The sequence below is a fragment of the Strix uralensis genome, chromosome Z (assembly GCF_047716275.1).
Source record: "Strix uralensis isolate ZFMK-TIS-50842 chromosome Z, bStrUra1, whole genome shotgun sequence".
Lineage (NCBI taxonomy): Eukaryota > Metazoa > Chordata > Aves > Strigiformes > Strigidae > Strix > Strix uralensis.
The window spans coordinates 36,814,855-36,833,054 of record NC_134012.1 but is presented as its reverse complement, the minus strand read 5'-3'; the positions used below and the strand labels follow the sequence as shown (position 1 = coordinate 36,833,054).

Here is an 18,200-nt window from a genome sequence, read left to right as displayed (position 1 = left end):
CAAATTATTTACTTACAAAACTAGTGTTAGCATTCATCAGTATCTCACACGTAGATTTTTTTAGTTTAACACTGTTCAATCTCTACATGGAATTCATTAGAGCTTCAGAATTTGTCCCAAATTATACCATCATGTAACAGTTAAAAGTTGTGTGTGTTCTGTCCACATGTGTGCAAATACAGTATGTAGGCTGGTCAGTCAGTCCTACATCAAACTAACACCTACAACGCCCTAAAAAAGTTTTTAGAAATGTTCCTGTCACCTTCATGTTGAGGAAAGAGCTTGCTTAATATTGCACCTTGTAAAACACAAGGGATCATAATTTGTTTGTTGTTAATCAACTCCGCTGATGTAAATCTCTCTTTGTCAGTTTAAGTCATCTCAAGATCCAGCACAAATATTTTTTAGAAATAGGACAGGTAGGTAACTGTCTTTAAAAAAACCCAAAAAAACCCTCCAATGCAGCTCCATCATCCTATCTTTGCAACCCAAGTTTTAATGTCCTTCTCAAGAAACAAAGTTAATGTCTTCTTCTTTTCAATAATTCTTTCTGTTATTTGTGTGTCACAGTTTGGCATAGCTGCTTTTCATGAAAGCAGATATTTTATTATCCCTCTTTGTATAGAATGGTTTTGGCTGGATTCCCTATTTGCTCGTAGATTGCTATTTTTGTTAGGTACTGAGTTGCTTGTCAGTGGTGAAAAAAATATCAGCTGTAGCAGTTCTTTCTGTCAGCAGCATGTCTTCAGAATCTCGATTATGGACTTGAAATAATACAGCTTAACGTTTAATCAGTCTCATCTCAGTTGTTACACACTGCATCGTCTCCAAGACAAAAATGGACCTATATCAGTGATTAATTCAGACAGCACTTTGCAAACACCTAACTCTATCACTTACTGTTTACAATCTGTTTCATGTCCATTTATAAAATACATTTCTGTTTTAGAAACTTGAATTATCAAGTACCAACATGTTCCCAGTGATGGAAACTGCAGCATATTTGGAAAGCTTACTAAACAATGCATAAATCCCTCGAAGATTTTTCACTTTTAAAATTGATTCATAAGAAAGTTAATCTGAATTTTCTTTGAAATAAAACATTTGCCATCATTTACAGAAGTCTCCAGACTTTGGTACAGATACTAGCAGGCTCTAAAACTGCACTCAGAACCCACGCTGACACTTTAACCTTAGAAGAGAATATGGACACTCATGTTAAATATTCACTCAGGCTGAATATGCAGCCTCAAGTCAAGGATCCTTTACTGGAACCACACCGATATTTTCAACTGCTGCAGCGTTTTGTGTCATATATTTTCATTCTATTGAGTAACTGAAAACCCACATGTTTTTGGGGCCTGTATTATATCTTTTTGTGACAGTACCTAGATTAAAGCTAAAGAAATTAAGTTTTTGCAGGTGAAGCTATGTAGTAGGAGTCATGCTTTTAGGTGGATTGAACAGCTCATGGAAGGAGGCAATGGGAAAAGAGCCATTCATTGCTATATTACTGGTCCAGACAAAATCCACAGCCACAATGCATGAAAGTGAGTGCCTTTGTCTAAGTATTTGGTACTACACAATACAGACAGCTATCAACCAACCTAAAATCAGCAGCCTACACTCTCAAAATCACAGTACAAACCAGATACAACCAGAATCTCGGTATACTCAGTAGGGCATGAGTTGAGGCACTTCAGTGCAACTCTCTGACCTGCCTCACCAAAAACGTCTCCCTTTGATACTAGTACAGGAAGGCCCATGTATATTAGTTTTCTTGTTCCCATTATGACAGAGGTGGGCTGGAAACTGGTTTCTCTTCTCCATTCAGTGGCTGGTAAAGTATGAAGAAGGCAAGTCTCAGAGCTGAAAGACAGCTTGAGCATACCAAATACCACTGCATGCAGATGGCCTTGCAGTTTACAGCAGTACGCTGTGAGACTGCTTAAACAGCGGTTTTCATTTACACAGCTGATTGGCAGCCAGCAAGAGCATTCTGAGCCAAAACCAGAATACTGCTGTTAAGAACCCAGCAAAACATCCACAACCCAATTTTTATATGCACCGTGATTTCTAAACTTCCATTAAGCCCAAAGCTACAGATGCTGAAGCCCAGACCACTGCTCATTTCCTTCCCCACCCACCAACCTAGAGGAACCATATGTGATGAGTACAGAAGGAAGTTCATAAAGTGGAAACTGCCTCAACCTTTGTCAATGAATAATGCTACTAGCTGGCAAATAAAGTGTACTTCCCTGAGTCCGATAGAAATTTTGAGCACACATAGTTGCCTGCAATTCAGAAATAAACACAGCATTTAATGCTATTTCAGCCAAACTGAATTTAAAATAAAAAAGTTGAAAGGCACTGTAAAATGAAACAATATGAAATCCAAGCTAAAATTTCAGAAACTGTAAGACTGTTTTATTATCAGCTAAATGATTCTTCCTGTTGCTACACCATGGCTGTTTATATGTTGTGAGATAAACTTGTAATTTTCTCATGGGTGTAGTGTCCAGCATTAACCACACATGGACTTGAAACCTCCACTCCCTTTCAAGTATACCACAGAAATCACAGTCATAAAAAAAAAAAAAAATCCCTTAATGACACAATTCCAACAGGATGTAACCATTGGCAATGAAAATCTCTATATGAAACTTTTGGGGGGCCACAAAGATATTTTCACAGGAATATGGCCAAATAAAGGGGTACTATAGGCTCGAGTCTTGATTAAGACTACATGTGATTTCCACACGAGATACATTCTTGCTCTTAGTGTCCCCTCCCCCTGCAAAAGTTACCATTTTTTGTGTGAAACCTAATACACCTACTAGCCTTCAAACACAGAAAGAGAGACAAGAACCAGGAAACTCAGTACATTAGAGAAAACAACGATTTTGGAGTGATTCAGTTGCCAAAGTGCGAAAGGAGCTAATAAACTAATTGTATAAATATGCAGAAGGATCAATTATACTTAAATCAAGATGATCCACAGACACCACACTGGAAATTAATTTTTGCCTTGACTCCATCTTTTCTCACTTCTCAAGCTGACCTTATGACTAAATTCAGATGTCTTAACTGAGGTCAGTATCTTGTGTAGAAAGAGCTGCTAGCAGATCCCTGGACTGCTTTGTTGTACCATGTTGGTTAATGTAACTGCCTCTTACAGTCTCTGCCTATCCTTATATACCACTTTCTCACAGAACAGAACCAAACTATAAAATATCAAGTACACACATCAGAAAAATGTATATCATCAACACAGTTAAGCATATAGCTGTCATTGAAAAGAGTCTTTTTTGTGTGCTCTTACACAGAAATGAATAAGGTGGAGTGACAGTCAGGTAAAGGCTACCTGAAGGAAAACCAACATCATTTTTGTGGTACACTGATAAAAGCACTGCATTACTCAAGTTCTCAGGCTGCACCTGGGGCCAGCACACTGGAGTTTGAACAGATGAGGATGCACAACTCACATCAGCAGACCTATGCTTAGAGATCAGTGTGATGAGATAACAGCAGAACTGCAAATAGCCATGAAGTATGGTTCCGCATACTTCATTCCACAGCCTTTTATCAGAACTTACATGGGGAATGGTGATGTTAATGCCCCGAGGTTTATCCTGGGGCAGTTTTACACACAGATACATGTGTGGAAGGCAGAAGCTTCACTTTCTCCATCTTCTGCTGCCACAACCGTGTCAGACCCTGCTGGAGCACTGTGAGAAATGCAGTTCATTATCTCCAACAGATGCTAATAGTAATATTAATAATCAATACTCAAATTTGTATCTCAAAACTAGTCTTCATACCAGAAACCTCCACCTTCAGATGGGAAATTACACTAAGCCTCCCAGGCTCCAGATGTGGAGTGCTCCATTGACTGCATTAGGCACTTACCCACTTTAGTACTTTACAAACTCTTCTTTTTACTTACTGAAACAGAATAAAGTTCCTGTTTGCCACAACAGACTGACCCAGCATCCAGACCTTGCTGAAGAATTACAGTGCCCTGTTTACCACGTCTTAGCCCTTCTTTCTGTTAAGAAATCAGACTACAGCAAAACACAGTTTTGTCCATGGGACTGACAGGCATTAAAACATGGAAACTGAAGAGTCAAAATATCAATTATTTTCTTAAAAGTTGAATAATATGTTTTACCTATCATTGTATTTCACCTCCTCTCCATTCTTAGCCCAGCTGATGGTGGGCTTTGGGTTTCCCACTGCTTCACAGTGAAGCAGCACGCTCAGTGTGCCACTGGCTAGGACCACCGTCTGTCCCAAGTGGGTAACAACCTCTGAAGCAGAAAGCTGTTGTGCTGCTGAAATCTTTCGGAGAATGGCAGGCTTTTGATGAGGTCTGCGCAAGCCATTTGCCAGGCCTACAGAGGTGGGAAGAAATGCTTCAGCAGATGATGTCCTCAGAGAGCTGGTAAATCCAGAAACATGTCTGTGGAGAGGGTACTCCACAGAGGTAGAATCTACTCTTCTCCTTGACGCTTTGAGGACAGATTCCTGGTGCTCCAAGTGGCTCTTGAAAACCTTGTGAGCCAGCTGCACAACAAACTGCTCAGTGTAGACATCTTTAAGTTCCTCAGGCTGTTGAGACAAATTCCTTATGATATCATCCAAGTGTTTCTGCTCTGTGACCATAGTGAATGGCAGGCTATACTCTTGGCTCTGGTCCTCCTCTGAGGATGCATTTCTCTCTGTGGACTCCTGGGCTTCCCAGGACTCCAGATTTTCCCCTGGCCAGTGCCTGTGCTGTAGAAGCCTTGAGACAATATCGTCATACCACCTGCTGGGGTCAGCAAGGTGTCCTCGCTTTTCAGCCTTGCTCCCATTGAAGAGAATCCCGTTGATATGTTTCTCCTCTGTTCGCAAGGCTTCATTTAAGCTGGCCTTTCTCATGGCTTCTTCCTCCCTAGTACCAGCTGGCTGCCCAGCAATGATCTTGTTGCTTCCAATTAGTTTAATTACAAAATGCTCCTGGGCTGGCCCTGCTATGCAGGTATATGTCCCAGTGTCTGAAGGCTTCAAACGATGGATTTTCACGTACCCATAGGGTGCAATGGTGATGTGAGCTGAGCTGATGAGCCTCTTGTCATCCTTCTCCCAAGTGATCATTGATTTCCGGAACCTCCTTGTGGGGCATCGGAGAATAACGGAGGTTTTGGGCAGCAGGTAAGCATAACCTCCCACAATAAAATGTAGTTTCTTCTGCTTCCTTGTCTGGATGTAAACTTTCTTTATGGCCATAATATGTGGGCTTTCCTTATGAGCTGGCCTGTTGTGTCCTGGAATATCATTAATACTATTAGTATGTGATACCATTAAACAAAACCAGCAGTTTACTTTGGTGCTGGCAGCATTCGACCCATTAGACAGTAATGGGAGAAACTGGCCACCAGCTGCTGAACAATAAGTTGGAGCACTCAAAATAAGAGGAATAATGAGGCGCACTTTAGGAATGCAAAAGTAGTCCCTCCCAGGGTACATGCAGAAACCGAAGAGCCAGGGACAAAAGCTTTATGGGAGGGAGAAAACTTGAGCGGAAATTTAACTTGTTAAAGTATTTAAATTAAGATTGTTGCTTAATGAATACATTGAAAAGACAAGTGTTTACCATCCAAACCATCAAAGGCAACCTGATCTTGAAGCTCACAGCAGTAAGGAAGAGTGAAAATGCTGCAGGAAGTAATGTCGAACAGAACAAAACTGTCTGGACTAGGCTTAAAAACACAGTACATCCTATTAAAGTGCACTAGTTCAGTGTGTCCTTCCAGTTTCCACATCTCTATGACAGAGATCTTCGTATGAAGCACTAAATAAAGCAGCAATACCTATTATTATACTAATTATTATAGTAATAATAGGTATATTATTAGAAAATACCATGCAACATTTGGTCCCAGCTTTGGTTCTGAATGTCAGATCTTCTTTTCTCCCTGACATACCCAACATTTAGAAGTTTCAGAGTTCACAGTCAGCTCTAAGCTGAAACTAGGCTGACTTCCGAACTTTTGCATATCCAGCTGGCTTACTGCAAGTCAGGGAAGGGCATACAGGGAGACTACTGCTCTTTGTGAAGGGCAACAACAAATGCATGAAATACCAACATAAAATACATCTAACTTATGCCACATGGTTCATTAGAAATCTCAGGTCAGAGAGGGTTTTCTTAAATGATCTTCAACAAAATCCCTTACCAACAATTTTCTTTGCAGCCATTCTAGCAGAGTTTATTTGCAGCTGCCCTCAGGATGCTGTGCTGTATCTCTGAGCATCTACATTCCAGTTGTGAAATCCAGATCTAGATTTGGGTCAGATTTTTGAGCTTGTTCTTCCAGAAACTAGTAGCTCCCTTCCAACACATTGGCTCAGACCCAGCTCCAACAGTAAAATTTATAGCTTGCATCCACTGACTTGCCTTATAGCTAAACAAAGCATACTTGTTCAGACAGAAGAACTCAGCAGCAGTGGCCACTCTGCAAGACCGAGTAACACTAGCACAAGAGAAGGTTATGAAGCAGGTGACAGCAAGTATTTCTTGGTCATGGTCATCCAAGCCTCCTTTCCCCAGACATTCCCAAGTATCTTTTCCACTTACTTGCACAGCTGCCCAGTGCACAGGGCCTGATCAAGGATGAGAATGGCAAAGGTGGGCACAGTGAGGAATTGATGATGATGAAACTCCCGGTTTTCAGCATTTTTCTGCAAATGGCATTTCGACTCTGGATGCCCTCTCCACAGCTCACTGAACACTAGGAATGGATTAAGAAACATTAGGAACAAGGTGTATTAAAAGCAAAAGTGTGCTCCTTGTGACACACACCCCCTCAGCTCCCATATCCACACTGCATACTCATATCTTGGTACGGATCAGTTACAGCTTTCAAAATATCACAGTGGAATAAAGCTGAGCAGCACCTGGTCGTTCAGCTACAAACAGAGCAGGCACCATAGGGAGATGAAATAAATTATGTCCTCTGAGGCTTTGAATCTTCCCACAATCTTTTTAGCACTTTTTTATCTCAGATGGTGGCCCTGGTTTTAATGGTACTGTGCTACAGTACAAAGCTCGTCTTTACACTTTGTTTCTGTATGTCTGTGTCTGCTGGCTGGAAAAACTCCCGCTCATAGCCAAGAGCAGACCACATAGAGTTGGACTTCATAGATACATCCTGTTCTGCTAAAATTTGGCCTAAACTTAATCTTTGAGCTTTACCATTGCAGATCTGTTAGAAATAAAAAGTGGACGAGTATTTCAGACACCAGTGAGTTACCTCAGCCTGGTAGTTACCGCACATGACTTAACACAAAAGAGTATGAACCCTCTAATACCAGACTGTGGTGCTTGAGGCACTGGTCGGCATTGTTCAATAGAATTCAGCATGCCTGTTTTATTTCATATTTATGTATACAGCATCACAGAAAGTGAGAATACAGGCAGTTCCATTGCACTTGAACCCAGGCAGCAGTCTTGTAAAGGTGCTGGAAAGTGGGCTGAGCGCTGTAAAGTTGGTAGCACAAAGTTACACATGTAGGAGTACACATGTGGTAATGGGAATTGGAGATGAAGTGAGGGGGAGAAAACACACAAAGGATAAGAAGAGCAAAACCGTGGCAGCCTTCAACTGAAGTGGGGAGGAGTGAAGTCAGATTTGATTTTAGTAAGTGCCAGTATGCAGAAATGTGAGTTGTATGAATGAATAAACTTCTTGTGAAAGAGGACAGATCCGGAATAGAATTACCATCTTCACTGTTGGAATGGCTATGTGTCTCCTGGCAGCAGACTTCATGAGAACATCCACTTATTTGAGTAAAATGTCAAGATAGATGAACATATGAAGGGTGCAGGTGCAACAGCTCCATGAACTGAGAGGTGTTTCTTTCACAATTAAGACAATTTCCACCTCCTTCTATGAAAGAGAGTGGTGGCAGAGATTGCAAGTTGGGGAATGATTTTCATGCTTACTGGCATTAAAAGGTCAAATTATATTTTCAGTTATACTGTCATAAATGTAAAGAGAATTTTTCTTAAGCTATATGGGGCCAGAAAGGGAGCCTGGGGAAGTGCAAGAGACTTCAGTAGAGTCAGTTTGTTCTGCCATCCCTAAACTGAAGGAAGCAAGTAACTAGCTAACATCTCAAAAGCAGTGTCCTAGAATGAGAGAGGCTTAGTGTCTGTAATGATGTGCCTATAGCAGACTGCAGGAATCCCTCCTTTCTCTTCTCTGCATTGTAGGGAAATGTTGGAGTGGCCCCAAGAGGAAAAGACCACTGACATCAGAACAGCCAGGCTCTGGGAAGAAACAGCATTTAGCTTGGAGAAGTAAAGATTACTCTTCGTTGATGCCTTGGATGAACATATGTATAGGCGTGGACAGAGGCAGGGCTTATTGTTTTGAGCACGGCTTGTGTTTACACCGGAAGGGAGGTCATAATGGTTTGGCTGGATGGCTAAACCACATTTGTGGAGGCAATCTCCAAAGAGGAAATTGAGCTAGAGATCACATGCCCTGTCAGGGTGATAAGAATAGATTACAGGTTTAGATTACAAGAATAGCTAACATGCTTTGTGCAGTCTGAGCTCATTTGACTCCTCTATTCCACGTGACCAAGGAACTTCATTGCCAAGAAAAGCACAATACTCACAAATACAAATAACATACCTGTGTCCAGTCAGAGAGAAGCCATTCATTGGGACAATCCTCAATTTTGCAGGCTTGTTGGGTAACTGGTCTTGGCGTGGAGCAGAAGGTTTCTGGCAGCTCTAACAAGCTTCCATCTGCCAGGTGCTGCTTACAAAGTGCATCTCGCTTCTGGACACCACTGCCACATGTCTGTGAACACTGTAGGAGATGACAGTCAGTCACCTTACACCACACTTGCAACATCGCAACTTGCAGAAAAAATTACTTGTGAACTTGGGAAAAAATCAACACTCAGTTTTGATCAAATAGAAAATACGAAAAAAAATCAGAGACATCAAAGCAGACTTCTTTTAAAAATGTCAAAAATAATTTGGAAATTGGAAGCAGCTCATTTTGCTCATGTTTAGAAAAACTGCTTCAGTATTTCTGACATGTTCTATTTTCAGGCATTTGTACAAAAGACATGGAAACAATAGGTCAGAATTACAGTATGAAGGTGGAAAAATTGTCTTTTCCTGTAACCACCAACTGGAAAATGAGACACTTGCACATGATGTGGAGCACCTACATCCTAATGTCTCTGTTTGAGCTCTGACTATGTTACTGACAGTGCCAGAGAAAGTGGAAAAGTCTTCTCCAGCAGTAGATGATTCAAGACCTTCATTTCCAGGATTTGATTATACATATTAGATAACAGTAGTATGAACTAAATAATTAGCTTGAACTAAATATTCAAATTTAGCTTATTAAAAAGGGGTTTGCATTAGCAAGAAAAACGAATGGAAATTTGAGAGTGTGAGAAATAAAAATTTCACCAGTTTATCACTTTGGTTTTTCTTCCTCTTGTAATTTTCTCATTTCTAGTTTCTGACCTGCATGAGGCCTATTGCTAGTACAGCTCAAAACTTAACTGTCTAGTCCAGAATTCCTGTACTTGAAGACTTCTTGCATTATGGCATTTTTTTGATTTTTAATTCATGCAAAAGCTGTGTATCAGCCACAATCTGCTGTTAGTCTCAGTAATTGGTTTATAAGGTTAATACAATAAACCATTAAATATCTATGCAACCTTTTTATATTTATGGCTGTCATGACAGCAGTGTGTACTCTTTCCAAAAGGTAAGGAGGAAGGTTTATTTGAGTCAAAGTAAATTGGGATGATTAATATTCAGACAACCCACCTCCCCTCTCTCTTTAATGTAAATATCCCTCTCTGTATCCATTTTCTCCCCAAGCAGGGCAGGAAATTTTGACCAAGCAGATTTAACAGCTTTCCTGAATCTTTTTTGTAAACTTGGCTGTTCAGCCCTTTTTCCTGAGGATCTTTCTCCTGAGGCTGGTAACAGGCTCCCAGTTTTTCTTCTCAGTCCAGCCAGCTCAACTCCTTTTCTCCTTTCTCCTAGCAAAGGGGGAGCTTGCACTACACTGACATGACCAGGAGTTGCTTATAGCTTGCAACATGGGAATTATGCCTGAGAAGCAGAAAACCATATGAAGAAGTATTAAAATTTATACTCAAGCTGTTAAAAAGGGACTGTCTTAGAAAATATTGCAGTTGTGAAAGGCCCCTCTCTCTTAGATAGAGAGAGCTGCATAAACTTTAATGCTAGGCTGATCATTTAGGATATACATTTTCCTTGAAAGACAGAAAGGAGGTGAAGAAAGACATATTTATATTCATTTTGGTTTGCTCTCTAATGAGTAAAAATAATTTTTGTCCTACTTCCTTAGAATGCTACAAAGCTCAAAGGCTTCCAAAAAAATTAAACAAATAAATCAATACTTTAGTTTTCAACAAAAGAAAACATTTATCAACGTTTCATTCAAGGACAAGTCATTCCTGAGGAGAGAGTAAATCAAGAAAAATATGATTAAAAGAATTATTTCAAGATTGCCTAAGGACTGTCATCATATAGCAGAGCCAAAATGGGTTGGGCACTGTATGAATACAACAAAAGCATGTTCCTTTTGTCAATCAATCAAATCCCAGGAAGTCTCCCTGCCCTTCCATCACTACCAGAAAACAGAGTAAAACAAAACAGATCTTTCCTGGCTTCTTGCCCTTCAGTCATTTACATAGCTTTGTTCTGTGAAGAATAAATTGCTACTCAACACCAAACTCTATTGCTAAGTGCCAGAGAGAGCCAAACACAATAATGAGATTCCTCCTTGATCACAGGAATGCTCTTCTAACACAGTCCTGGATTATTGCACTGGAGCTGTGCCTGTACCTGTATTTCACCTCTGGAGCCTTTGCTATGCTGGGGTCTTTGCTAGTTTTTCTCTAGTAGAAGCCTCCAGCCCTCACATTTTTCCAAGAAAGCGGGTAATCAGTGACAGCAACATCTGCTTGTATTTACAGGCAATACGAAACAGTAGGTTTTAGAGGATCCTCATTCAGACATATCCCATCTGAATAACTTGCTATCTCTCTCTGCTGTTCAGAAAGATCTCACAGCACCGTTACAACAGAGAAGGGTGCTTGTATCACAGGGTGCTTCCAACTCACTCACCCAAGTAGATAAAGCACGGCTGTTTGAACTATGTCTCCTGATATTCCTGGTCCCCACAGCTTCTGAGCAGAGCCAAGTCCGATATCCCCGGACATTCCTTTACAGGGGATCTGGGACTTTGCCAGGGTACCAACTTCCAGAGTGGCATCTCCTCAGCTCAGTGCCTGATTATGCCTACTTCAACAATTAGCTTAAGCAAACATAAGGCAAGGCTCACTGACACCAAATAAGACAACCTATACACCCAGTTCTGCCAGCCAGTCATTTCTGGTTTTGTGCTGCCTTTTCCCATATGCTGGCATAAGCATTTGTCTGGCTGCATAGTGAAACAGAGTGGAAAATTAATCTAGGCTAAAGCTAATTATGTTTCTGGCTAGCTTTAACCAGGACCACTGCACGATTGCACAGCACTTCTGGAGACAAAAGGGAGTGGGTGCTATAAGGGCAAGAAAGAGATCCTCACAGCAGCTATTTTCTCTTTTCGTAGAAGTGCTGGCATATGTCATCCTAAACTGCTGGTGAAACTGTGGCCTTGGCCTCTCTCACAGCAATCATTAATTTAGTATCTGTTCTGCTCATACAACAATGTGTAAATGATAATTAACACAAAGAATTGATGGTCACTGTTGAAAGCAGATATGGAAATGGGCTGTCCCTCTGCCTCAACACATGTTTATGAGCTTCTATGCACAGGCATACAATGCACAGGATTCAGGCAAACACACCATTTCCATTGTTTGGGAGGCAGGGAAGCTGGTCTCTTCTCAAAAAAAAATTTTTGTGGAAAAAAAAGCAGTTATTAATGAAAAGTAAAGGGCCAGGCAACTGTTGCTCAGCATCATAACTACTACTGATTTGGGGCAGTAGCTGAATGTTTGAAAAGATGTCATTTGACGGTCAGTCCTGCTTACAGGGACAGTTGAATAAGGGGTTGTCCTACCCCTCAGCTGTCCCAGGTGGTTTAATTTTGTATTGCCCTCTGCTCAAGGTGGTGAGACTACAGCAGTACAAGTTTTGACCTCACTCTCAAAAATGAATTCTCTGCTATGACTCTACAGTAAGATAAAACATCTGCAAAGGGAGAAAACATTTTTCTCTCAGCAGGCCTTTCAGCTGCCTTCTAAGGCCTGACACTTAAAGATTTAGAAAGGACTTTTTATAATATGGAGAAAAAAGAGCTACAAAAATATCTGAAAATGTTACCAGTTTTCCCATACTGTTGTCAAGCCATTGTTCTAATTATCTTTGGAGCAAGGATAGCACTGAGCAGCTAAAAAAGAATTCTGACTCTGAGACTGTAGTGCTTATTCAGTAATAAAACAAAGGAGGATGAAGATTTGCTAATGGATGTCTCATTTGATGTCTACAGACTAGATAATTATAGGGCCTTGTAAAAATGAAAGCTTATATTCACTTTCCTCCTGAAGCACACTACTGAAAAGAAGATAAACATCCTAGTGGATTTAGCTAAGAAACAGAACCGTTTAAAAATAAATAGTCTTGAATCTGCAAAGAGATATTAAAAAAATTGCTTCAAATGTTACAACACTGATAATTATTGTGTGTTTATCTGTCAGGAACACTGGGGCTTCTAACAACATTTAAACTGGAGAACCCTTCCTTAACAGGCATAAAAGGCATTAGAAAAGAAAACATTGCTCATTGCAGTTTAAATCTTTTGTTTGCTTGTTTGGTTGAAACTATTGTGAGAGAGTGCTCTGAAAAGCACGATGAACAGCACAGATGAGACCAAAGAAATGGCTTCAAACCAGGCTGTATGGAGAACAGATGTTACTCTCTAGTGTTGGTGAAGCTTTAAAGGACCTTCCTTAGAGTGAGGAAGGCACTCCATCTCCCCATATGTGGGGAACCCTCCCAGGCATTTGGGGAGAGGGGGAAGTGTTGTGGGTCCCTTAATGAAAGGAAAGAAATCCTCCTGCAGGATTTCTTCTGCTGAAGGGCTCCATTGTAGCTCTGCTGATTGGTTGGAGCTCACCTCCAGGAGAAGTCCCAGACACCCAAATCCTGTCCAAATGGTCTTTTCACTCACATATCCTAGGAGCCAACAACAGCTGTAATAATTCCTAAGTGCAACACACTGGCCTGACGGTGCAGGTTTTCACATGGAGGTCATCCATGGGAAACCTGCATGAGACTGAACTGCAAGGCCTGACTTTCATACAGGGTGGAAATAACTGTACAGAGATTGGTGGTGCAAAGGAGGAAGATAGATGTCTTTTAAAAATGAGATAATGGAAATTTATTTTGATGGATTAAGCTTTTTTTCTTGCACTTTACTTATCTAAACAAAGGCAGAAGACAGTAGGTAGAGAAGTACACTTTTTGTGCTGTTTTCTCCCAGTGAAAGGTAAGCACAGGAAATAGTCCGTGCCCATGTACTGAGGGAGCTACGTACAGAGCTGGCTGGCCTGCAAAGCCTGTGGAAGTAAATGCAGAAAAGCTGTAACGTGACCTTTGTTAAGCTGCAACAATGAATTGCAGCACAGGTTCTCTCTCTCCACCCAGCCCAGAGAATCCAGCAGCTAACACAAGAAGTGTGAACTGAGCAGTTTAACTCCTGATTAATATGCTTGTTAAAGCCTTTATACTTAATCGAGGTCCCTCCTCCCTAACAGCTTTCAAAAAGACAGCATATTTGAGAGCCCTGGAGCAGATACAAAAATGGCTAAAACATTACTTTAGACAGGTGGAAATATGCGTGTTTACACTGTTGAGGAAGATGTTCAAATCTTGAAAAAAATCTGTTTGGAAATTGCTCTAGTGGATGCTATTTCAGTACCATTCTAGGGTGGCCTATAGCTAATGCTTATTGTTAGCAGAAAGTCAATTTTTCAGCATGCTGTAATGTATGTCTCTTCTGAGATAAATAAACTTACAGAAAATTGCTTTCTGTAAGATCTGTGGCCAATTATAGGATTTTAACAAGCACAGGCACTCCTAGCATATCCTAACTTCGAAATACTTGACTTTATTATGTTATGTACTAGTAGAATACTCTTTGCTATTTACAAATATAGCATTTATGTATGACCATAACCTTGAAATATTCAAAAGTACAACTAAGCAAATATGTGTATGTGAATACCAGTAAACAAATTAAAGCATGAAATATAAGTGAATTGTTTTAAACATAGGTCTAATGCCATAGGTAGTTATCTAGCTTTAACAGAACATCAGGCTGTCATAAATTTTTGTTACTGGAATGGCTGACCAAACCCAAAGCTCTCCCATGAAGTACAGCTTCACAGATTTAGCAGCTTCATTAGGTGAGTATATTAAATCTCCCTGGTGGTTAAGTAAAAAGAAGATTTTATAGATGAAGCTTGGGTAGGCATATGTAAGCACCATGTCAGGGCTCATAGTTTTCTTATAGGATGGAATGAATCCTTGCACCCAGCAGAAGTGAAGATTTAAACAGGCCTTTTGCCTGCACCTCCACCACAAACAAATTTTTCCTTTACTCTTGACAAGAAGGCAGGGCTCTTTCTTCCTGTGAAGTAATATACCCAACAGAAGCATCTTTAAGTCTGTTGAATTGCACAAGCATTTTCATTTGCAAGCAGGCAGCAGCAAATAAACTCATTTCAGGTTGCTTTCCAAAGACGGAAAGGCTTGTATAGGCAGCTGTATAGACAGCAATATTCAGCATTAGCGTAATAAGGCATCCACCTCCCAAGGGAAAGTGCCTAACACTCATTTGTGACTTTGAAGGATGAGTGTTTCTTGTCCTAAACTAAATCATTATTTGAGAATATACAGAATACCCAACATGCTTTAGAGATTCTCTCCTTGATCCTTTGTATTCCTAGAAACCTTGGCATTGATAACCCAAATCCACTCACTGCAGCTGACCATCATATTCCAGATATTTTTGTCTGGAATCTATAGCCAGCTGTTAAAGAGTTTCCAGTAACTTTGCACTCGAAGTAGCTATAGTCATTATTTACCTCTGAAAATGTAGATGAATTTTTTTTTAAGAAAAAAATGAACACTTTTTCAGTTTTTTAATCGCTCATTGAAATGATTAATGAATCCTCTTGATGGGCTAGATGCATCAATAATGCATGTAATGACTACTCTTAGCAGGCATAAAATGAAATTACACAGACATTCTTACCTCTTGCCATTCTGTAGGATACCAGGAGGGTGGGCAGTCAAAGCGATTACAGGCTCGCACGAGGGATGGCTTAGGTTTATAGCACAATTCATCTGCCAAAATCACGGTCTCGTTCGTCTCTCTTGATAGTAGATGAGAACAGAAGACATCTCGTGTCTGCAATCCAACTCCACAGGTAAGACTGCAGGCGCTCCATTTCCCAATCTCCCATCTGTGAAGGGGTAAGTCAAGGAGAGAAAACCTTAAGCACAGAATAAAGTCACCTTAAGTTTTCTCTTTTTATACTGACAGATGGAATGAAGAAGCAGTAAATGAAAGGGAATTCTCCTTCTCTGATCACCACCACCCTTCTTGTAGCTGCAGGATGAGGCTAAGAAGAATTTTTACTGTTCCTCTGCATTTTCAGTTCTTGTCAAAAGCTCTTGGCCTTCAAGTCTTTGGGACTTCTGCAATATCTCAGAAACAGTTTTGTGTCCTAAATTAAAAGTTTTTGGTGTGCAGGAGCCTGGTCAAGGTATTGCAAGACTGAATGGATTTAATTAGCTGGGTTTTTTACTGTCTTTAACAAAAAAATAGAAGATATTAACCAAGTCCATCAAAGGAATGTATCAGTGAATTGCTGACCAGGAATTTCTTTCAGAAGATCCAGTTGAGGTGCTCCTGACTGACTTTTCCTTGTTGTGGAGGTACAGAGTGCTAAAGCCTTGAGAGATGCAACAAGGAGAGCAGGGAGATTCTCTTCAACCCCTGGGTGAACACCTGTCACTGAGACAGCCCTTCTCTGCACTAGCTATGTAAATCTTTCATCAACAGGATTGTTGATGTCTGAATTTCAGTGTTTATCACATTAAAACCAGATTTCTGCTGTTTGAACTGTACTGAATACAACCTCTAACTCTGTCAGCCATACATAGAAAATTGCTTACAATATTAGGCCTTCCACTCCTGTACTGCGTTAGAAGGCACGTCAGAGATATGCAGAAATGTGTACACAGAAAAATCCTATATTCAGAATGAGAATATATGAAAATAGTCTTCCCATCAACTTTACGCAAAAGACTACACTGACTTGGATATACTTCCACACCCAAAATAAAAGTATGAGAGCTAGATACTGCCACTTTTTCTAATCCTGAATAATAGCTTCCTTTCCTGCATGATGTCATTGAAACTGATTGCTGGGGGAGTAAATTAAACATTCAGGACAAGGAAGGCTCAGAAAACCTGCCCTATGAGAAAGCAAAGCCAGGCAGAAACTAAAGAGACTGATTATGAAGAAAGACACCCTCAGGCTCCAAGCAGGAAGGAGGCAGACAATGAAGGGAAGTTATGAAACACGTCAGCAGCATCAAGCAGGTTTTGTGGAAGAAGCAGAGGAAAAACACTCTGACAGTCTGAGATCAGCAGTCAATGGAAACTGCTCAGCACATTTAAAATGCACCATGTTGGTAAACACATTATGGAAATAATCATTCAAGGTTGTGTCCTCCTACAGTCACAGAACAGTTCTAACTTGTCTATTTATTTTATAAAGTTATTCTGAGCATTTGTTCCTACCCTCTCAGTAGCACCCATAACAAATTGAAACACCTAAGAGGTAAGAAATATTTTTTCTCCCTAGATGATAATGCTGATGGACCAAAAAGCCACACTGCTCCCTTTATGTGCTCCATCTGGTGATGACATTCTCTGATTTTATAACAGGACAGGATATGTCCTGAGCATCACTGTAAACGCAAATGACACTCCAGCTTGCTTTTAAACAACAGCCTTGGTTCTGCTAGTAGCAATGACAAAAATCTGTTTAACCCTTCCTAACAATGAACACATCTTGCATACTGAGTTAGAAGTTGCCATGGTCACTTTCCAGGCCATAATACGCTGAAGGCCACTAAGCCTGATACGCGTACTGGGATTTAGCAGTGGAAAAGGAGTGACATCTGCAGCCGGTTAAACTAATCTGGAGTATGTTGTCCATATGAATGACCTTGGGGGAGAGGTCTTCCCAGATTTTCCCATAAAATCAGTCAGAATTAATGTGGATATCAGCTACCCTTCAGTTTTGGCACAATTTAAAATAAGATATTTGAGTAAGTGCTGAAAAGAAGGCATTTTCTTATTTCAGAATCTATTTTGATACATGGTTAGTTGCCAGAGTTTCTGTTTAAGTGATGGTAATGGCTGTTGCCTCCAGCAGCTCCTTGTTTGTTATGGGTATAAATGCCCAATGTTCCTGTTGGCACTTCAAATCTCAGGGGCTAGCAGGCCACAAAAACTCTGGACATCTTGGCTTCTGCAGAAGAGAGTGTCTGTTTCTTCTTCCAGAAAGAACGCAGTATTTCAGCGAAGAGAAAGGATTTGTTTTTCCAGTGTTTGAAATGTCTGTTGCAGGTTGCATCTGTTGCCTCACCCATAACATCAGTTTGTTCACAATTCTTTCCAGCTGCTTTAAACAGGAGATTCCTTAGAGGTGCTCAGGAAATAGGAGGTCAAATTCTCTCTTACCCTTGTACTTTCATAGTCCCCAGTGACTTTTATGAGCTTTCACAAATACAAAGTAAAGAATGTAGGGTAGACCAGAGATGTGCAAAGTGGAGTAGGGATGTGCAAGTAACCAAAACCATAAAAGACAGATATGATTGACAGAATTTCAAAGTCCTAAAAACCACAGAGAAAATCAGTGATAATCTTACAGAATAGAATCACAGAGCTGTAGAATTATTTTATAACAGCTAAAGGTGCTTGCAACACTTTGAACTAATACTATCCTACCAAATTTACAATTTAGCTTTTAAACTACTTGTACTCTTGGAGCTAATAATTTTTTTTTTAAATACTGTTTTTCTGTAGTAACATAGTTTTACCCTTACTGTAGAGCAT

The 18,200-nt window shown here is 40.3% G+C and overlaps 1 protein-coding gene across 1 annotated transcript in view; it reads right to left on the bottom strand.

Moving 5' to 3' along the window:
- Positions 1 to 18,200, bottom strand: part of ADAMTSL1 (ADAMTS like 1) — a 215,875-nt gene that overhangs the window by 44,571 nt on the left and 153,104 nt on the right. Inside the window, exons 16-19 of the mRNA XM_074855478.1 lie at positions 15,321 to 15,531; positions 8,688 to 8,867; positions 6,623 to 6,776; positions 4,172 to 5,309 (exon numbers count right to left, since the gene is read on the bottom strand). Of these exons, the coding sequence (XP_074711579.1) occupies positions 4,172 to 5,309; positions 6,623 to 6,776; positions 8,688 to 8,867; positions 15,321 to 15,531 (1,683 nt within the window). The remainder of the gene's footprint in view (positions 1 to 4,171; positions 5,310 to 6,622; positions 6,777 to 8,687; positions 8,868 to 15,320; positions 15,532 to 18,200) is intronic.